Genomic DNA, 23,738 nt, shown 5'->3' on the forward strand with positions numbered 1-23,738 from the left:
AGTGACATGATCATTAAGTACTATCAAAACAACCCCTACTTTAATACCTTCTCATTTTAATCAAGGCTAATTAGTTGTCAAACAGCTGAAATTTACGTGTTCAGGTGACAGGTAAACTATTTTGAACCGGACATTGATCGGTCTATTCAAAGTTATTTTCTTACATTTCAGCGGTTTGCATCTAATTAATTTAGTCAAAAAGATTTAAATTATCAGAAATACGTTTACAAATATGATTTGATGAAAAAATTAAAAAGGTGAAAATGAAAAATCGTCATAACCACGTTGTAAGAACCTAGAGACATGTCTCTGTTTGAACTAGTACACATGTGCGCAGGTGTGAAATTTAATTATGCATCCTAATTTCTTCAAAAAATGCTCAAATTGTCATTGATATCTTTATCTCCCATTTATTTCGAATATTTTCTTGAAGAAATAACGTAGAAAGAGCTACTTCCACTCATTCACGCTTTGCAAACGTATACAGAATTTACGTATCCGTCTCTGGTCCATGTTTTACCATTGTCAAGATAACATCCGGTATAAAAACGAAAGTAAAGTTTTTGACAAGGTTATTTTGCACAAATAAAGAGTCTTAGGCAGATATAAGTACGCTGATGTTGCACACTTCGAATGATGCACTGCCAATTTAACAGTTTACGTCAGAACTTCGAATTTGAAACAAAGAAAGTTTAATATCGTTTTTTTTTTAATGTCAATCATTGGGATGGCCAACTCGGCAACTGATTACCATAATTGCCTTTTGTTTATTTAGTCTTAAGGGATTAAAATCGGGATAATATATAAAATTTCCGGCTGGCTAAAAATAATTTTGAAAGCCCTGGATTGAATACACAATCATAAAGTGTCATTATCGAAAAAAGGCACACTGTTCAAAGTACATCTAGTTTACACAAATCTCATATCGTATTTCATGCATTCCAAATTTATGAAGACACACTTGACCTCGGATGAGTCGAACCTGGAATAAGTCAAATACTTTGGTCCGGTGCCTTTGACTTCGATATAACTATGTACGACTATATACAAACTAAAATATCCAGGGTCACTAAGTTTATAGCAATAAGCAAGCACTTATTTTGTAGTTTCATTGGTGAAAATGTTTATAATAAACAAGTGTATACTGTACCATTGGAGACAAAAGTCAATGAGCTTCTATAAATAAGAGAAGATATAGAAATCATTTAGTCGATAACTGAACAAATCCGTCACAAAAAAGCGTATAATTTAGGAAGCTTTGAAACGTTAACCAGTTAAGATTTATAAGTTGTGATTGATGTCATTAAAGCCACAAAAGAATGCTAAGTTTACATTACCATGTTTAAGTTGCAGTGTTATCCACATCTCGCAAAGAATTTCCCTTAAACCAATGCTAGGGGCCATCATGAACTGCAGTGAGGTGAAAGTTTTTGCTTTATGTTGAAGGCCTGACTGTGACTTTGAGATTTAGAACAGCAATAAAAGCACCGTTCCTTTCCTTTAATTGTTTTCATGTGCACATAATGACAATGTGTTAAAAATTGATACACTATATCTTTTCTTCTCCATTTTTATACAGGCACTGTGTACAACATTTGCTGTATTACAGAATTGATACACCATATCCTTTCTTTTACATTTTTATACAGGCACTGTGTATAACGTTTGCTGTAGTACTACACTATATTTTCCTGGTGGATTTCTCTATGATGTTAGCAATGGCTATAGAAATTGGATTCCAAGTCCTTTATGTTTTGCCAACAAAGTCTAGAGTGAAATGGTTGATACCAATTTGTTGGGGTAAGCAGTATCTGAAATAAGATTTTATTTTTATTGTTGAGCCTCTTGCTATCACTTTTTGTCTACAAAAGTTCACACAAAACATAGCAGAAATCATTTCTAAAGTATTTGGTTTCAAACTGTTTGCACTGTCTTGCCAATTAAATAGACCTACATAGCTGGTTTACTTTGAATAGATCCATGCATTTTTCACTAAGGTATTCTTATCCTTTACATATTAAGAAACCAAAGGATTACAGATTGCCTGTCCATAATTACTTACTTTAATAGTATGTTCATCCTATGTAACTAATATTTTACATGGAGAAGAATTGTCACCTATATATTTAAACCATTTATTTGTAAATATAGAATTTATGCACATTGTTTGCAAATTTAAACAGGTTGCTTTAATAATGCTACAGAAATGAAAGATATTGTACACTGTAAGGTATGATTAATTGAAGATGAACATCATTCTATTTTGATATGTAGAAAAAATAAAGATATAGTAAAAGACATATAAAAAATAACTATTGGAGAAATTCGTCAGCTTTAATTGGATATAAGAAGATGTGGTATGAGTGCCAATGAGACAACTCTCAATCCAAGTAACAATTTGTAAAAGTAAACCATTATAGGTCAAAGTACAGCCTTCAACACGGAGCCTTTAAAACTTTATATTATCAGTACAAAATGTTAAAAACTTAACAATTTGGGGAAAGATTTGTTTACTGCTGAAAAACTTTGCAATTTATAAATATTATTAGTAAACAATTGTATGTAAAATGCTGTCTATTGATGTGTATACATGTATGTGTGTAGTGAAACCAAGTGTATAATTTGTTTTATGGGTATATGCTGTTGATTTTGGAGATTTAAGAATTCATTAAACTGGGCATATGAAATATCAAAATACATTAAAAAAATTAGTAAAAGTATGTAATTGTTTCAGTTGCTCCAACAGTCATTGTGGGTATTTCAATGGGTGCAACACAATTAGAAGGATATGGGGATACTTCAGATGTGTAAGTTTGTCTTGATCTTTTACTCAGGTACAGAATAGTGAATCTCAATTGTTGAACAGTTGTTCACCTGGTCAAATTTTACTGCAGGAGAGCAGCCCTTTCAGATTTCATTATCTAATAACATTTTGAAAGTGCATTTTAAAAAATAATTAATATATGTATTGCAAAAAATGTTTTTTTGTTCAACAAAAAATTGATGCATACCAAGGTATCCACTCCAGGAGTGTCTACCAAAAGTAATTACTACAGCGTTGGTTCAATTTTATGGAGTTATAAAAAAATTGATGAGTAATTGAATACTGACTTATGACATTTGAAACTTAACCAGATACTAGTTTACTCAGACATTCTCTATTAAAAGATACCAATGTAATGAATTTAGAAATTTATGAAAGTCAGTTATATAAAAACTTAATACATTGTGTGTATTATCTTTCAGTTGTTGGCTGTCTGTAGATAATGGACTGATCTGGGCATTTATAGGACCTGCTTTAGTTATTGTGTTGGTAAGTATGAGATCATTTTTGCTGTAATTATTTTATCAACTTTTTATTGAAAAAATGAATTATCTGAAAAAATTGCATTGTAAGAGCTCTCATGTCTACATTACTTCTCCGATTCTTATGAAATTTATATCAAAGGTTTATATCAGAAATGTCTTGGACAAGTATGATCAGAGCCGATCAACTATTTTTATGGGAGTTATGTCTCTTGGAAATGAAATATGTTTGGAAAATAGCATTGTAAACCCTCTCAAACTTACATTTCTTGTAGAATTAGTATGAAACTAATATCAAAGGTTTATATGAACAATGTTTTGTACAAGTTTGAAAATCAGCTCTAATCAACTATTTAAAGGGCTGTTATATAACGGAAATTATGATATAGATATGGTACCATGATATAGACAAGGTTCCTGAAAGTGGCGTTCAACATTAACACCTCAATAAACATAACAATATAAAAATAATGCCTCAGAATCTTTAAAATGATTACTGACCTGTATCCACTCCTGTAAGCATTGGTTTCAAATTTTATTTCAGGTGAATCTTGTTATACTTGTTTTAGTTATAAGGACTTTGTTTAGGACTATGAGGAGTAAACCTGGTAGATCACAACAATCAAAGTCTAGACTAGAAAAAACAAAGTAAGTGTATATGTAAATCTACCTAAATGTTGGCACATCTTTATTATTACAAGCCATTTGAATTAAGGAGGGTTTAGGGTGAGGGCTTTGGAGATTTTGCATTTTTATGCCCCCGCCGTAGCGGAGGGGGCATTAAGTTTTACCCTTGTCCATCTGTACGTACGTACGTCCTAAAATTGGTTTCCATTCTCTAACTTTAGATTGCCTCAAACAAATGTTATGAAACTTATCCACAATGCTTATTACCACAAAACACAGATCAAGTTTGAATTTTGGTGGCATCACTTTTACTGTTCTAGAGTTATGCCCCTTTACAAATGGAAAAATTGCTGATTTTTTCGTTTCTGTTCTCTTACTTTAGTTTGCCTCAACCAAATGTTATGAAACTTATAAATAATGCTTATTACCACAAAACTCAGATCAAGTACTTTTTACAGTTCTTGAGTTATGTCCCTTTATAAAGTTATATGCAAGTGGGGGCATCATCTGTGTCCCATAGACACATTCCCCTTTTATTTTATCTCAATTTGTTTAAAAAATATAATTGAAAATAAGTAATTTGTTTCTTCAAAATCATTTTTGATTGTGAGAGTTAAAATAAATACTGAAATGCCATAGTTTTGCCAGGTGAGCAATGCAGGCTCTTAAGTGCCTCTTGTGTGTATACTTTTTATGCTTTTTTTTTTTAAATTTAGACCACCCATGCACATACACACACACACACCATCTACCTTAAGCTTACAGGATAAAAACAATCTTGAAAAATATAGTTTGTAATTTTACAAGACCCTTTGCTGGTTTCTCAAATCATGTAATAGGTATTTCTGACCCTTTTACAGATATTGTTTGTATAATACTAGTATGAACTTATTTTTGTAGGTCTGGTGTAAGAAGTATTTGTGTACTTGCTCCTTTGTTTGGTGTAACTTGGGTTTTTGGTGTATTATCTATATCGAGAGATTTGGTAGTATTCCAATATCTTTTTGCAATATTCAACTCATTACAGGTATGTCCTAAGGTTTATTCTTAAATATTTTGATAGCCTGTTATTTTATGTATTTTGTATATTTTTATATGCGTAGTATTTGATATTAATATGTATTTGAATAGAGTTATATGGTTAGCTTATTAATTGCATTTTGTAATTAAGGATTAGCATTGTGTATTATTCTATGTTAACTTATTGACATTGATTATTGACGGACGAATTCTCATCTTTTGTAAACTTTGGTTTCACTGTAGTTAGTACTTCATTTTCACGGTTGATTTGAGCGCTACCTTATATTTGTATTATTGGTTAGTACTTTTTGGCAGTTTAATTCCTTTGTTCTATATCTTATGGGAAGAAATCTTGTGGTCAACACATATATATTAACCTGTCTGCAATTTAACAACTTTAGAAATTAATATCTTGAATAACAATTCTGTGATTGGAAAGTTTCTTATATAAGGTATTTCTGAATTTACCAGAGATGAAGTGTTAGATGTTACGACTATATATATTTTGGTTATTTATGGAAATCTGCCACTTGCACGATATGTGAGAGCAGTTTTACATATCCGTTATATTTACTTCTAACCATCTGAATAAAAGTTTCAGAACCCTAGCTTGAAATTATTTATGATAAAAGCCTGAAGAACCCAGCTTTTACAACTGTATGATAATTAATGGTAGAAAAGAGAAAGTTAGATAATTAAGGGAAAATCTAAAACTATGACCAAAAGCCAAAAAATGAGGTGACAATTAAGATTGATTAATACAAACCAGATAAAAAAAACTTGGTCAGCTTGGGTACTCACTCACTAAGTGATTACTTCATTTCACATAAATAAAATTGACTGATATGAACAAAAAAAGATCAGGGTATATGTCAACGAGACCATTTGTCGTCATTATTTTACAAATGATATGAAGTTAAAGGGAGATAATTCTTTTTCTTTTTGCAGACAACTGGTATAGTCAAATTATATTCCATTTTCAGTTAATGTTTCAGTTATTTTCGAATTACATTTGTTAGTAAATATTTTGAGATACTCAATAACCATTGTATATGAATCTTTTAAGATTTAATCAAGTTATTCCTTTTTCAGGGATTTTTTATTTTTGTTTTTCACTGCCTAATTGACAAAAAGGTAAGCATATAAAGCAAATATACAGTATTTAATTTTAAATCTGGTTAAAAGAAGTTTAGAAAATATTAAGGTATGATAAAAAAAATTATAGTAAAAAAAGAGCTCAAATATGATTAGACCAAAAAGAAAACAACATAACTTGAAGAACATTCACGAAAACAGTAAACCTTAGAAGAAGAAACAAAACACTGACTGAAACTTCCAATCTGATTAAAATACTGATCCTGTGTCCAAACTTCACTGACAAGGGTCTGACAACACTACTTTCTACTTTCTGTTTTAACAACACTTTGTCGTACTGAAATACACCTTTAAAAGTTTGGAGGCAGAAATTTTATTGGTTGATTTAAAAGTAATCCGAACAGAAAGTAGAACAGATTTAAAAGTAATCCGAACAGAAAGTAGAACAGAGTTTTAAGGGTTTGACTGAAAACTGAATAGGTACATTCAAGTTTTAAGTTTTTGGTTAAGGTAAAAAGAAAAATAACAAAAATAACAAAACTCCAGGAAAAATTTACCATAAAGCTTTGATCACATCAATTTCAAGTACTAAAATTTTGATAAGACGCACACCACCTATTCTTGGCCCCATTCCTTTCCACGTTGCACTTTTCAATGTTTATGGGGTGTTATTTATACATCAGACTGTACTGGTTACTGGAACTTTGGATACACCAAACCAGGTACTTCATATCTGAGAAACAGGCAATATATGCCCTCAATTTTAGAATTCATTCATACATTTTTGTATTATTCAAAATTATCAGTCAAAATGTGTTCTATAAGGATCACCAGTCCTTCACCTTTCATCTGATACCTTTCTAAAATATATTCTACATAGTTTGATATTTACACCTATCTGTAGGAACTATTTTGTGTTAAATATGTACTACTTTCCAGTATGTTCTTTTTTGAACGGGCAAGATTTGGTTGTGTTAATTATATCTTACACATATCTCCACATTTGCGCAAAACTTTTGGAAAATCGCATGAATCAGTGTTTTCAGTTGAAACTGATAGCCATTTATGAAACTATATTCTTTATGATTTTGGCATTAATTTTTTGCCAGTTGAATAGTTATCATTAAAAACTTTGATTACAATGTGTGTGCTGCCTTTTTCTAATTTATATCAGCCTGCTACTTCAAATTTTAGAGCACTGCAATAATAATGAATGCCATGGACAGTAAGGTTAGTTACGCAATATATGCAAGAAAGTTAGATGCTAAATGTTAGATGTTAAATATTTGTAGGTTAAAGAAGCAATAAAACACCATAGTAATAAGAGAAGAGCAGCTCGTTTGGATTCCTTTTCCATCACAGTAAGTCATTCACACTATTATAATTTGATTTTTTATATCTAAAAAGTTACATATTAGCTACATTTCTTCAGAGGACATTTTTTAAATTAGTGTCAAAGGTTAATATCAGGGACACATCAGATGAGATGAAAAAGTTAGTATGGTTTGAATATTTTTTTGAGAGTTATATACTTTGGAGATTTCAATTTTTATAAATAATCACCATTTTCAGCACTTTCCCACCTTCATTACTTAATGGAGTTTAAAGAAATTTAAGTCAAATTTTTGGATCAGCAATATCTCAGTTGAATTTTAAGATAAGCACATATCAATAATTTTAATGTTAGTTATGTCCCCTGGTCATATATGTGATATGGTAAAATTCAGTAAATCTGATGGGGACATTGGTTACTCTGTTACAATCTTGTAATGGTGCAAATGGGACCCCAAATTTACAAATAAACAAAACATTTATTGACTTGTTCACCTTTGCTGTATATTTTTATATCAGGAATCAAAGTCAAGAAAAACCTCCCAGACAAGTGATACTAATTTAACTCCCAAGGCAAGTCCAAAAAGTAAGTAATTGCTTATTAAGGTAGATGGGGACTCTAAATTAAAATCTATAGATTTTTCAAAAATTTGCCTAAATGTAGCTAATTAAGACCAATTAATATCAAAATTAAATGGTTTTAGAGTTTTCGTAAAAAATCTAATAAAAGAGATATTTTCCATTATGGCTCCTCATGACCCAACAGTTATGCCATGACTTTGACACAAAGTCATCTTGAATATTCTTGTGGATTCTGTGTATATTTTAATTGTAAGGAACATTTACAACAATAATATATGTCTGTAGCACAACAAGGTCAGCTCACACTTTCAAATTTCCATTTCCATTGAACAACGAAATATTGGTCATACCTTTAATCTGGTATGTGAATTAAAAAGTTTTGTAACATAAATTTATTAAAGTCAATATGACTTATAGATCTATTTATTTTTCATATAACTATATTATATACTATAAACCAAGGGCTTTATTTCAGTCTAATTTTATTGTGATTGTGTATTTAAATTCTATGTATCTATATATGCTAATCAATGTTCTTTTTTCTTATACTCGGTACATGTATTCTCTATATGCCCCTTGTGGGCCCTTAATTGGTAATAAGATATGTTCTTGTTTTTGTTCATAATGAACATATGTGTCAAGTTTCAAATTGATGTGACTACAACTTTAAGGTAAACTATCTTAACCTAAAACTTTAACCTGATACAGGACAAACTTATTCAATTTGATGGATGCATGGAAGCAGAGCCTGAAAAACCCTAATACCCCCCTACAATTGAAGGTGGGGCATAAAATGTTTTACTTGATTTAGAGTTGATATTGGTATATGTAGTCACTTAGATCAATTAATAGGTTAGTGATTAATTGTGTCATGAAATTCATCAAAGATCTATTTTAAAAACATATATAAGTATTTTTGTTAGTGTGTTTTAAAAAACTATCTGCATTTTTTTATCAATCTTTTGAAATCCTTGAAAGAAAAATGGAAAGCCTGTGAAAAGATAGCTTTATATGATTTGTTAATACTGATTATAATTATTTTCAGTATCACATTCTAGTGTATTTACCAATGACCTGAAAAAAACATATGACAAAGATCTGAACAATAACCTGAATAACAAACTGGTCAGTATAATCTAAATTGATAGAAAAATGAAAGGCTTTGGAGTACCAAATTATTGTACCAATAGAGGCTTGCAAAATGGGCTTCCAGCTTATGGAGAGTCTGAAGTAAGATCTCATGAAGCAAAATAAAAAATATTTGTCAAGTGGTAGAATAATTCAATGCTTGTTTTATAGTAGATTGATTGCCTTATTTGTACAATTTAGAATTCTATTTGTGGCAAGACTATGACTCTATTACCAGTGTTTGCTGCTTCTTTGATAAGCACAAAGCACTTAGGGGATGACCATTTTATTTTCTGGGGCGGGGACAGTAGGAATTTTTGTGGATAGAATATTTATATTCATTTGTTGCTAGTACAACTTTTTTTTTTGTGTTTTGACACGCAAACAAATATTAACATTGTAGTATGCATTTATTTCCTGCATTTCGTTGAACAGAATATTCATTTTCACACTGTTTTGTCTTGTCTTGGGCAAAGTTATACATTTTCAGTTATTATCCAGGCCAGAATATGCATTTTAAGTCTGTTTTGCCTTGTCTTGGGTAAAGTTGTATTTTTATACCCCCGCTTTAAAAAAGTGGGGGTATACTGTTTTACCTCTGTCTGTCTGTCCATCCATCCGTCCGTCGGTCCCATAAATATATTTCGTCGCATTTTTCTCAGGAACTACATCATAAGGATTTCTGAAATTTGGTTTCAGGGTTTATATAAGTCAGCTATACAGTGTGATGCATTTTCAGATTCATCACTCAACAACTTCCTGTGTACCGAACACTTACATATTTTTACATATTTTTACACTATTAAAATAATCCACTTACTGCGGGGGTATCATCAGTGAGCAGTAGCTCGCAGTTTCACTTGTTTCAGATGTTACCAAGCCAGAATATTCATTTTCAAAATCCTCATTATATTGTGGATACAGAAAATTTAATTACAGTTGAAAATTGTAACTGCACGTTGTATTATATGAACAGTTGAGCAGTTTGAAAATCTTATGTATCGTGAATTTGTTTTAATATGATTCCATTGAAACTGAAAGATTATATTTATTGATGAAATATATCATTGCAGCCAGAAAGAAAGGGATCTCTATTTAATAAGTTTGGACAGTCGGTCATTTCAAGAAACCAACAGGTAAACTACAGTTTTGGCTAATGAGTCTAAAGTATAGCAAAAAGCGAATAAATGACAGGGTAAAAATTGTAAAAAAGCCCTATCTACCTTGAAAATTTTAGAAAAATCTGTCCACCTGTTTTGGAGTCATTGTTTATGGAATTTTGATTTAAAATTTTTTTTTTTTTGCATTTCTAGGCCCTTGTTTGAAAACTAAGGAAATGGTTAAAAGTGAAAATACAAAAATGGTCAGGATGGCAAGTTGTATGTACCTGTAAAATTTCATAAATAAATGAAGCCCATATATGATTCCCTGCATCTTGTAAAAGGTTGGTCTTAAAACCTCCTTCCAATGCAGCTCCACCTGCATCCAGAACCAAATTTACATTTAAAAAATTTGAAGTCAGTCGTGCGTTTGAAAGTACCTTTTTTTGTAGTATCATTTCAGCTTTTTTTCGACACAAGACAGATGTAGATATTTACGACTAAAATAAAACATGTATTCACAATTCCAAATATTATTTACTGTCTTTGTCAAAAAATTACTGTAAAACAAACAATTTTTTCACAATATCTTTTGGGCAAAAAAATCAGTTCTTAACTAATATTAAATGAGGAGATTTGGTATGATTGCTAATGAGACAACCTTCCAAATTACATGGATTGAACCAATTATAGGTCACCATATGGCCATCACCAATGGGCAAAATCCATACTGTTTAGTCAGCTACTAAAAGGCCCTGATATGAAAAAATTTAGAACAATTTAATCGACAAAACAATAAATGAAAAATAAATATGACAGACAGCAATCAAAGACAACCACTGAATTACGGACTCCTGACTTGTTATAGGCACATATAGAATGTGGAGGGAATTTAGTTTAAAGATTTGCTTCTGTCTCATCTTCTGTATGAAAAGACACAGTTAAACAGCATTCGGCTTTAGAAGTAAAGCAGTCTGTTAAAAAATTGGATATTAAGATTAAATGACTTTATGAAATCTGAATGTCCTATTTATCATCTGTAGCTAATATTCTTATCATTTCAGCCAATAAGTAGAAGATCTGCATCTCCTAGGAATCAGCCCTCACAAGCAAACCAACAAGAGGGTTACAATCCATTTGGACGGGTACAAAGTCCAATGAGATTGTCTCCAGGACACCAACCAGCAACTCATTGGCAGCCAACTACTGCTGACATTGGAACATTTTAAAACTACCGTCCATACAAGACTACAGTTTTCAATTCCGTCCTGTCAGTAAATTGGTTGTGGAACAGCTATTTTTGTGATTATTTTGGTTGGGATTTGAAATGAAAAAACTGTATAATTATGCACAATGAAAATTAATGCATAATATGACGTTTTCATCTTAAATAAAAAAAAAAAAAAATTTATTTGTAGATGGCAGTTAAGGGGAGATAAATTAATGATTCATGTACAATGTATTTTGATTCAAAATAGAACAAGCTAATTTCCACAGACTGAAGTGGTTTGAATTTATTTTTGTTTATACAACAAACAATCATTGTGCTTTTTGAATATATAGAACAGATATTTCTTAAATCTCTAGATGTTTTATATAGCAAAATGAGGGACTGGGTAATCTTTCATCAAGAAGGAAAACATTCTAAAAATGAGTCAAATTTCTTAAATGAACGAAAGTATATTTGATTTAAGAATGAGTTGTGTCCAATTTACCTCTTTATGTCTTTACATTCACACATGTGTTATTTATATAGCGTTGAATTATTTATCACGTTGATGAAATACTACCTCTGTAAATGATATTGTTTATTTTCTTATACATAACAGCTTTTTACATATTGTTTCATCTCCTGACTGGTGCAATAAATATGCAGTTTAACAAAAAAATTGTTTGTTTTTCTATTTGACAAAACATTTCCATTTTCTATTATATGTAGAATTAAAGTTCAGTATATACGTTTTGGTAATATCACCTTATTTGATTTTTTGTCGAGCCTGCGACTTTTGTCACAGAAAGCTCGACTTAGGGATAGTGATCCGGCAGTGGCGGCGGCGTTAACTAACTACTTAAAGCTTAATATTTCGGAAGGTAGAAGACCTGGATGCTTTATACTTTGTATATAGATGCCTTATGTTATGAAGTTTCAATCTGTCATATGTCCATTGTCCTTGACCTCATTTTCATAGTTCAGTGACTACTTGAAAAAAAAGTTCAGATTTTTTGTAATGTTAATTTCTCTCTAATTATGAGTAATAGGATAACTATATTTGGTATGTGTTTACCTTGCAAGGTCGTCATGCCTGTCAGACAGTTTTCACTTGACCTCAACCTCATTTCATGGATCAGTGAACAAGGTTAAGTTTTCGTGGTCAAGTCCATATCTCAGATACTATAAGCAACAGGTCTACTATATTAGGTATATGGAATGATTGTAAGGTGTACATGTCCAACTGGCAGATGTCATCTGACCTTGACCTCATTTTCATGGTTCAGTAATTAAAGTTAAGTTTTTGTGTTTTGATGTGTTTTTCAAATACTATATGCAATAGTCAACTGTATTTGGTGTATAGGAATATTTTACAATGAACATGTCAGTCTGGCAGGATTTTTATTACCTTGACCTCATTTTCATGCTTTATTGCTCAATATAAAGTTTTCATTGTTTGGTCTGTTTCTTGTATACTATAAGCAATGGGTCAACTATATTCAGTGTATGGAATGACTGTAAGGTGTACATGTATTTCTGGCTTGGTTTATCTGACCTTGACCTCATTTTCTTGGATCATGTTAAGTTAAGGTGATATTTGTAGTAAACTTTATATTTAGGACTATCAACATAAAATCAATGGTCAATAAAGAAGGCGAGACATTTCAGCGTATGCACTCTTGTTCATTTATTTTTCTTATTCTGCAAACAGCTTTTACCATACAAATACAGGTCTACAAATAACTTTTGTAAAATCTGTATAATTAACAAAGAATGTCATCTTGTCTCCTGCTTCTATAGTAACCTGTGGATAAATGATATCAAACTCAAAGTAGTTACTGCAAAATTACAAGGTGACTTAGCTTGTTAAATGTTTTGACTTACTATGTCCCGATGGTAAGGAATAGCTGTGATATTGTGATCCCAGTCCTAATTACATAATTGAAATGATCATGCTTTATACTGTATTTAAAGAATGAAATGTTGGGCATACACCAGTGAAGCAAAAGTCTAACTTAAAACACAATGAAAAGCTCCTTGTTTAGACAGGTTGCAATTGAAAAAATAGAGACTAGCAAGTGTTAGCCTTCATTATGGATTGCTTAATAAAAAAAACCACCTCAGATATATACAAAGACCAACTCTAACTAAGTTCCTTACTTGGGACAAACAAATTATAATGTAGAGGAGATATACTATGAATGAAAGAGATATGAGCTATATTGCATATTTAGCAATCCATCAATAGAAAAAAAACCAAAGTACTATAATAATGTTTTGAGTTCTACTTTTTTCCTTAGTCTGTTAAATAAAGGTTGATCACAGAAACACATTCGTGAATTTGTAGTAATAAAATCAGATTGTAATGCCCTGCCAACGATAGTAGAGGGGTATGTCCTGTCCATATGTCACTTATCAAGTTTTAAAGGATATGGAAGTTTGTAGTAGCATCAACTTGGAACTTAGTACACATGGTATTATGCAGTAAACTTTTTAATGTATATGTCAAATTAGGGTTGTAAATGAACATGGAAGTGTGATGGTGCAAGTGGGGCTTGTCCTATGGAGAAATATTCTTGATAGGTTATGTAATAATTTCATTTTATTTTTATATGCCCGTCAAAGACGGGATGTATTATGGTATCTTAATGTCCATCTGTCAACACTTCCTACAATAACTCAAGTTAGCTTTAACCAATTCTCATGTAATTTTAATACAACATTGGTATTGACGGAAGAATGCTTCTTTTGATTTTGAAAATCTTTTGCTTTGTCGTTTATGAGTTACAGGACTTTAACCATTTCAATTACAGCAATTTTTCACATATCACACGCTTATTCCAGTATGCCTGGATTGAAGTCCTCCAAACTTTAAATTATTGTTGAGATTGATAAAAGGAAGCTCCCCTGCGATTTTTTAAGTTATCTGTTCTTCTGTTCAAGAGGTATGGGACTTTAACTGTTTGAATTGAGGCAATTTTTTAATTTATAACCAGATTTTTCGAAGGAAAAATCGGTTATTGATTTTGGGATGTACGGGGGGCGGCTGCCAACTTGTCTGTTCATTAACATGAAAAGGCTTTGACGAAATTTTTTTCGAATTTAGATATGTTGTTTCCTGTGACTAAATGAAGGTCGAGTTCAATTTTCACAATTTTAGTTTTTCTTCTTGTTGAGTTATAGCCCTTTCCAAAGAATTCAATTTTTGAAGAAATACTTATTAATTACTCCATTTCTGTTCAAAGGGAAATAACTCTTTTTTTTAAAGATTTTTAATAGACATTGTATTAAATTAATGATAAATGACATTTTGGATTTTTTTTTTCTTTGGTAAATTGTTTGAAGAATTTTGTGGTAGGTTTGTTTGTTATTCTGTATAAACTAATTTTCTGAATGCTATATATATCTTTTTTTGATGAAGTGAACTCCTTTAATTAGATAATAATCTATTTTTATTAAAGGATATATTTCATTACATTACATTGTGTAGATAGATAGATAAGTTGCAGATCTATATTAGTTTGTGACAAATGAAAGAAAAAATATTTTGAACTATTAATTATATTTGATTATAATTTGAAAATAGATATACATTGTGTAACATTATATCTTATTTTAGAGAACTATTTTTAGTGGTTAAATCATATCTAATTTTAGAGAACTATGTTTGCTTTACTAGTTAAACCATTTCTGTTCAAATGGAAATAACTCAAACTTGTTCCATGAACCAGTAATGATAACATAAGTATATGGATTCTGTTCAATTAATTTTAGTCATTAGTTGTCAAAATTTCTTTAACTATTTTTTTTAAGTCATGTGTGTTATGAAGTTAGATGTCACAGTTGTTATGTGGTATTTTATTTTTGTTGTGCGTGTTAATATTTAATTTTTACATGATCCTGTTTGTGGGTTCAGATTTGCAAATATCATTTTCATTATTTAATAATTAGATAATAATCTATTTTAAATATTCAATCACAATCCAAATTCAGAGCTGTTTTAAGCTTAAATGTTGTGTCTATAATTGCTCAACTGTCCAGGGTTCGACCTCTGCAGGAAAATCCGGTTTGCTGTCACTCGACAGCCTCTTGTATTCTCTAACATCAATATGCCTAGATTGATTTCCTTAAAACTTTACATTATTTTTAGGATTGATAATAGGAAGCTCCTTTTTGATTTTTATAATTTTCTGTTTTTTCCATTGCAGAGGACTTTAATGGTAGAATTTTAGTAAACTTTTTACATGTTGTACTAACTTGAGTTTGCTAGAATATATTTGATATTCATGTTTTTCTACAAAGCTATTTTATTTGCTTCTGATTTATAAAATGCCTTCTAGGTATCCATTTTATTTTTGCAACAATTTCAAGATGCACATGTGCTCTTGGCTCCGCTGTCTATCTGATTTGATGATAAAGACTGAATAAAGTCATGCTAACAATTTATGTGAAATGTTGGATTACCAGAAATTTGCCAAAAATTCAATATATTAATGCTGCTTTAACCTTGAACTTTTGACACTGATATCAATTCATATGTATATGAGAAAAAGTACAAATACAGTAATTGCTGGTGAGACCTTGAAACTTGATGTAATGACCTCAGAGTAAATTTGGTATCTATTGTGTTGTATTTGAAAATATGATTTATATCTCAAAAGATATTGTCTTGAATTAATGTTTTCCAGATATTCAGTCTATTTATAGGTACTGTGACCTTGACCCTTGACCTATTGCCTAAAAAGTCAAAAGGTCTTGTTTATCAGGGATCTTTCACATGCTGTTATTTCAATGTTAGACATATGATTCGAAAGATATCTGGAAACCAAAATTTTCCCCTAGTTTCTATGAGTTTGACTGTTCCTCTGGTATCTTTCGTCCCTCTTTTTCAGTTAATCAATTTCTGCTGTGACCTTTTTCTTTAAAATCAATAGGGGTTTTCATCCCTTGAAGTATTATCAAACCAAGTTTTGAAAGTGATGGACTTCAAAAGATAACATCTCTAAATCAAAATTGTGCCCAAATTTCAGTCTATTACGTAATAACTGCTGTTATCTTAAATTTACTTTTATCTACACCATGGTGCATTAAGAAGCAAAGTTAAGTAAAAGTTGGGCCTATGGTCAAAAAATTTCTGAAACCAAAATCTTGTATTGATTTTAGGCTTCTGTGACTTTGACCTATCGACCCAGATATCAGACTATTCCTCAACCAATTGGGCATTATAAAACTAGATTTGGTGAAGACATGTTTATGGTTCAGAAGATTTTGTATGTAATCCTTAATATTATCTTCCTTGGGCCTCAACGCCATTCATCATATTATAAGCTGAGTTGTACTTATTTCCCCTTTGGCTCAAACGGTTTTAGTTCAGAAATCAGTCCTGAGAAAACACTTAATTATGACCAAAGATCCGGATTTTTTTTACATAAATCCGATCATATTAAGATCATATTAAGATGGCTTGAAAGTAAGGGTCCTTTTGTCAGGACCTATGAGTATTCCATATGCCAAAAATGACAGCCATAAGTATATCGATATTGGATCATGGAATGTACTCTAGCTGTTAATTCCAGCTAGCTTAAAGTTAATCTATTGATATAAAATCGTATGTTCTTACACGGGTAATATTGGCCACTGTGCATCCAAGTAAATTTTGTACAACAGTCTAAAGTTTTGCTGACAAGATTATCTTGCAAAGCACCCAAAGAAAAATTGTGTACAGAGTTCAATAAAAAACGAAAATTGTAATAAAAATCTTGTTTACTGATCCCTGAATTGAAGTCAAGGTCAGATGAACCCTGTCTGAAGGACATGCAGTTATCATATAACTCAATAATTGAAAAAGTTCATGTGATATTAAGCAGTCGTTAAACCATGAAAATAAGGTCAAGCTACAATTGATCAACACATGACAGACAGAAACTTCAGAACGTAAGGGATCTGTATACAAGGTGGTTTTGAAACACGGTCAGGTCAAGCCAAAAACTTGGTAAGTTCTCGTCCTGATAAGCATGTAATAATTGCCACGAGACCTAAAACAACAAGTCCCATCATCATATTCTAGTTGTCGTTGAACCTAAGTATAGGGTGTAGTTTATATTCTTCATAAAGTGTATATATAACAAATAAAATTTTGTTTCTATACACTGACATTTTATATGTGAGCGACTCTTTAACAAAATGTATCTAGTTCAAAGTTAAGTACTACATGTTTTCTTTTGAAGGCAGGAAACTGTTATACAATTATTTCTGAATGGCTAAAATTCACATTTTTCATGTCTGGGCCTTTTATAGCCGACTATACGGTATGGGGTTTCTCATTGTTGAAGGCCGTAAGGTTGCCTATAATTACTTACTTCCACTTCATTTGAACTCATTTTGGTAGATAGTTGTCTCATTATGCAATCATGCCACATCTCCTCATTTTTGTAATGATAAACCAAACTGTCTATGGTTTAGTTTCAAACAGAAAAAAACCCAACAGATTCCCTAGAATTAAAAATTATTTTACTAATGGTTTCTGGGTTTTTTTATATTGTTAACCTTGACATCAAAGTATTACTACAGTTATCACAAAAAAAAACCATAACCGAGATAAATAATTTATGAATATGATATTAAAGGTTTAAAAAGTAGAATAACAAAAATACCGAACTCGAAGGAATATTCAAAACGGAAAGTCCTTTATCAAATGGCAAAATTATAAGCTCAAACACATCAAACGAATCGAAAATAACTGTCGTATTCCTGACTTGGTACAGGCATTTCCTTATGCAGAAAATAGTGGATTAAACCTGGTTTTATAGCTAGCTAAACCTCTCACGTGTATGACAGTCAAATAGAATTCCATTATATTGACAACAATGTGTGAGCAAAACAAACAGAATGGATAGACATGAACTCAGAACAGCGATTCTGTAGACCAACTATAAATGAGCAAAATTATAATGATTTAGAAACTGGTATAATTACGAAACTGACTGAAGTTAAACTTAATCAATAAATCATTAAAATTAGGTCAACTGAAGACCAGATGAACACTGTCAGATCCAAATGTTGTCCGAGATTGCTCTGACGTCTTACGGTCTTTTTTAGGATTTGTCCCACGGCACTGGAACAATTTCTTATAGGGGCTGTCAGTCGTCAGAGCAATCTCGGTCTAATTGAAATGTAATCCTCTCAATAATTATATGTACCAAATTAAACTGACTACTTACCTGTAGTATTAGAGAGACTAACCTTATCATGGCAGAAAGCTTAGCTTTGATGGAATAAAAAATCCTGTCAGATAGACGTGTACCATTTACAGTCATTTTATACCAAATATAGTTTATCAGTATAAAACTTGTGGTATTAGAGAAACAAGTTTATCACGAAAAATGCACGTTCATCAAGAAAATTAGAGGCAGATGAACCATGTCAGACATACATCTATTTTATATACCCCCAAACGTTGGTACCTTATACCTGGGACTATTATGATATTATGTCCCAGCTTATACTTATATATTGTAGTATTAAAGAACCTTTCCTAACTTAAAAAAGGAAGAATAAATATGACACCAAAGGGACAATAAAAATCCACACGTAGAAGAAAACTGTACAATACCACGACCCCCCAAAAAATCTCAGGTGCTCCGAAAGGGTAACGGTAGTAACATCCGTCGTTATGCTCATTACAAGTACCGTTTTGTGAAAAGTCTCGGTCAGTTATGTCACACTCGAGGAAAAGGGGACGGGATTATGACCATGACAGTTGGAGCATATCCGTGGCTATCTCGGACACATATTCAATAATAGTATAAAACTAACATGTAAGTTTTTTTTTCTCATGCAGTTACTCGAGCTCTAGTTACATAGCAAAGTTCATTGAAAACCATTTACGTGCATGTAACCTTAGCGTTGATCATTGAACAAATAAATCAGGTCAATATCAAATCAATGAATAAATAAATCTAGTTATTGTCAGATCAATGAACATTACAACGGGCATGCACACATTACAATCATCATATATACCAGCCTTACAGTCGTTTTTTTTTGTACCCCTTACTTCTAGGTACCCTTACAATCATTCTATGTACCCCTTACACTCATTCTATGTACCCCTTACTATCCTTCCTTTCGATCATTTAAATCACCCCCTTGCATTGATATATCCTTTATGAAATCCTTTATATCCGATATGAAAGTTAACCTACAAGGATGCAGATAATGTAAAGTTTTTTCAGCTAAGTGGTATTTCGCCTTTTCTCATTGTTTATTTCAAATCAGGAATTTTCTGGCCACATGCATTGACTCTTTGAAACTTTTCGAAACTAACACATAAAAAATATAACAAATCTATGCAAACAAAAAATCCTACGGCCTGGTTATTTCGAGGAAAAAAGATAATGTGATGTTATAAATTGCTTTTAAATTAATAAATATAATTATCGTCATAATATAGGAGCGACAAATACTAAATAATAAAAAAAGTTTTAAAACTCGAGAGAATAACGATTTAGTCCTTGTAGATCAAAATAACTTTCTTGCTGTTCTAGGAGAGAACGTTGGTGCGTCAGTATTGTATTGGAGTAATTTTCATTTTACGAACATTAACGGTACCGAATTATACTGCACCAGATGCGCATTTCGACAATTAATGTCTCTTTAGTGATGCTCAAAGGTCAATAATTTGGATTCAAACCCTAGTACAAATGTTGAAGAGCTAATCAAACAAAAAAGGTATTCTGAATAAAAATTAGTACAATTATTTCAAATAATCCTTCTACTTTTCCTTTCGTACAGACTTAACAATTCTCACTTTAAATGTTGCTAATATTTTCATGACTTGTAAAATGAGTGTTTTTTGTCAGTCTTGTTCCCTTCTGCAACCCCTTTATATCAGAAGCATTTTTTATTGGTTGAATCATTGAACCGGGGAAATTTAGATAATAGAAAGCGTGTATGAATGTGTGCTGGTGGATGCTAGATCGGTAAGAAACGTTCAATACTATATCGAGTTCACCTATATATTTTGTGTATTTTCTTATTAAATTTGAAAGTCTGCATTGAAAATTGTAAAAATCTTATGTCGCCTGTTTAGTATTTGTCAATTATTTCAAACAGCACATAATGACCCTGAATTTAGAGCCTACAAATTTGTAAGTCTACTTTCGTACTGGTGTGTAGAACTTCCCGGACATAAAATGCCCTGATTGGTATATTTTCTTCACACCAGTGTGTTTATTCCGTCGAAATTGGTACCATAAGGAATATCCGTTATGAAATTTTAAAACTAAGTGCATTCCTTCTAAAGGAAAAAGGTCACTACTGGAAAAGATTGACTGTTACAAACACACCTAACCCCTCCCTAAGGAATTATATTTTTAGTACACCACTTCATTTGTCTGATAATAAACAGTCTGAAACTAAATAATACAAAGGTTTATATAAGGGCGATTGGTGTTCCCTTCGAACTGTGATCAATTGTGAATCTATAAAACAAGACTGCTTCACTCAGACTGTTCATATTGTCGTTTTACTAAATCCATTGCATGTGTCCAAATTGAAATTTTGTCTGAAAAAAAAAGATTTATTTACCAGTTGGAATTTGCTTTTACTAGCTTTCAGTTACTGCAAGTACTAAGGTTCATCAGAAGGAATTGAAAAAATATGGCTGTGTTTACACCACGATATTTACTATTGAGTACAGACAAACCTGAAACAGTTTTAAGGCATAGCAGAAACTAGATCATTAAATGTACATACAGTTAAAGTTTCATAAAATTAAAAACTCACCGTATTCCTTTTCCAAGCCTGCAGAAGATTGCAAAATAAACACACCTGAAATTGCCCGTTGTTATAGAGTCACTATAAGTTTATATAATTTATTTCAATACCAGTCTGAAATGCACAGTAGATATGATACAGGTCCTACAGACCAACAATCATATTTTAGCATAAATAAAATAATGTCATCATGTTCCTGCTTTTGCATGCATGGAAACTTTTTGGTAGTACGCGTCTTGAGTTTTATCCACGACCGGGTCTAAAACCAAATACTTAAAAATTGGTAGTTGCTGCTTCTCCGCTATGCACGCGGCATTTGAATTAAGAAGTAAGAGCAGCCTAGTTGACTCGGAGTCATAATGATGTGTCCGGGTAGGGTGACATGTCTTTCTGTGGAATTTTAGCTTGTTAAGTACCTCACACAGGTCCTTGGGCATGAAGACACCTTTATTATTATGTTTTTTTATTAAGTTTTTCTTTAGTAATGTTTGTTCGTTTGAATCTTAACAGATGCGGACGGACGACAAGCATCAGTGTACTAGTAAAACCGTTTCGAGTTCGATTATCCATAGACAATAAATCTGCTTATTCAAGATTGTTTAAAGGAACTTTCTTTTCAGTTGTTGCTTCCACCATAGATGAGCATAGTATCAATAGTATCAAAGTGCCTTTTCCACCGCCCTTGTGTACCACGTGATGGCAAATTTGTACTCTAAGCTCTTTCTGGTATTTTCTTTTGTTGTGTTTGTTGTCCCTACACGGGGTGAGTATATTACACATAAGGAATGCGTTTGGTTATAAGTCATAGAAATGTCAATCTAATAAACAAGAAAAGCAAAAAAACAAAACAAAAAACAAACAAAAAAATACCTCTAGTTTTGTCATTGCTTAATTGGGAAGGGTGGCCACTAGTTTACTATCTGAAAATTTTCCTAAAACCCGTATATATTGAAAATTTCACAGAATTTCAACAACTTAATGCCATTGTGCATGTCCTATTTTTATATACGAATTATTTTGGGGTTTTCCTAATCAAATCATAGACTTTGCCATTGCTTATCATTTTCGGTGAGCTTTGCCCGCAGTTTCGCTGACATTTGTTTCAATTGTCATTTAAGGATTATTATGCAGACATGATTTAATTTTTCCTATGCTATATACTTAACAAACAAAATAAATTGTGCTACTAGATATAATGCTTACATTACATAGATATAAGAAGATGTGGTATGAGTGCCAATGAGACAACTCTCCATCCAAGTCAAAATTTATAAAAGGTCTTCAACACGGAGCCTTGGATCACACCGAACAGTAAGCTATAAAGGTCCCCAAAAAATTACTAGTGTAAAACCATTCAAACGGGAAAACCAACGGTCTAATCTATATAAAAAACGCGAAACGAGAAACACTTATGAACCACATCAACAAACGACAACTACTGAACATCAGATTCCTGACTTAGGACAGGTGCAAACAAATGCAGCGGGTTTAAACGTTTTAATGGTACCAAACCTTCGCCCTTTTTCTGAAACAATAGTGTAACATCACAACATAGAAAGACACACTATAAAATATCAACTGAAATAGCTTAACTCAATCAAAGGACATATTAACACCAATGAATGTTTCATTATAATCAGGGGCGGATCCAGGATTTTGAAAGGGGGGTGGCGTAATTTGTAAATTTTTTTTGGTCCTTTTTTTGGGCTTAAAAACATAAAATAAGTGTAAAATGCACATTTTTAGTGACGGTTCCTAACGTGGGGTATGTATATTTTATAGTTAAAGTGTAAGCTTGGGTTGGACATTTTTGATGCCGCATTCTCCCCATTAATTGTCTATTATAAAATGATTGAATGGATCTAAAGCTATGTACTAATATATTTGATGTGGGATTTGTCAGTAACAAATGGACATGGACAATTCTCGTTTGTTGTATGGTTAGTTAGCATAACCTTACAGATTACTTGTTGTAAACATGATATATATACGGCTATTCAATGAAGTTTATAATACGACCGACACGAACAAAGACAAACAAGCAATTTTTATCCAAATGTTTGGTTGAAATGTTTCACTCAACAAGGGAAGTGAGGGGTTCCAAATCAACCAAAGGCTACGAATGAGTCTGAAAATCAAATGACAACGAAGTTGTGAATGACGGTCGACAAATGGAGAAATAAAGGCCACACCCAGCAGGCAGGTTGCAGTTGGGCCTTGAAAAAAGTATTTAGTATATTAGTTCGGCGAAACAGACAGTCCGGTCAGATATGGGATTTACATGCACCCCCCCCCCTAAAAAAAAATAAAAAAATACGCCCGTTTTTTATTCACCATGTTCATTTAATGCTGATTAATTCTGTTGGATTTTTTTTCTTATAGCAAAAAAGGGGACACGATAATTGTTTTCATTACAGATACGGCCAGAATTTTTGTTTTTTAAGGCAAAAATCAGGGCCAGATTTTTTCTCTAAAATATCTCAGACTGCCCTATCAAATCAAATGGTCCGTACCTTAGACTTTAAATATATCTAGAGCTTACTGAATGGGGATCATTATTC

General features: G+C 31.8%; 1 protein-coding gene across 1 annotated transcript in view; it reads left to right on the forward strand.

Moving 5' to 3' along the window:
- Window positions 1–23,738, forward strand: part of LOC127725997 (adhesion G protein-coupled receptor B1-like) — a 294,287-nt gene that overhangs the window by 34,128 nt on the left and 236,421 nt on the right. The window contains exons 17-25 of the mRNA XM_052233296.1: window positions 1,650–1,800; window positions 2,735–2,807; window positions 3,247–3,313; window positions 3,851–3,954; window positions 4,834–4,960; window positions 6,046–6,087; window positions 7,341–7,409; window positions 7,900–7,966; window positions 9,008–9,087. Of these exons, the coding sequence (XP_052089256.1) occupies window positions 1,650–1,800; window positions 2,735–2,807; window positions 3,247–3,313; window positions 3,851–3,954; window positions 4,834–4,960; window positions 6,046–6,087; window positions 7,341–7,409; window positions 7,900–7,966; window positions 9,008–9,087 (780 nt within the window). The remainder of the gene's footprint in view (window positions 1–1,649; window positions 1,801–2,734; window positions 2,808–3,246; window positions 3,314–3,850; window positions 3,955–4,833; window positions 4,961–6,045; window positions 6,088–7,340; window positions 7,410–7,899; window positions 7,967–9,007; window positions 9,088–23,738) is intronic.

This window comes from Mytilus californianus, unplaced genomic scaffold (assembly GCF_021869535.1).
Source record: "Mytilus californianus isolate M0D057914Y unplaced genomic scaffold, xbMytCali1.0.p SCAF_15, whole genome shotgun sequence".
In the NCBI taxonomy this organism is placed as follows: domain Eukaryota; kingdom Metazoa; phylum Mollusca; class Bivalvia; order Mytilida; family Mytilidae; genus Mytilus; species Mytilus californianus.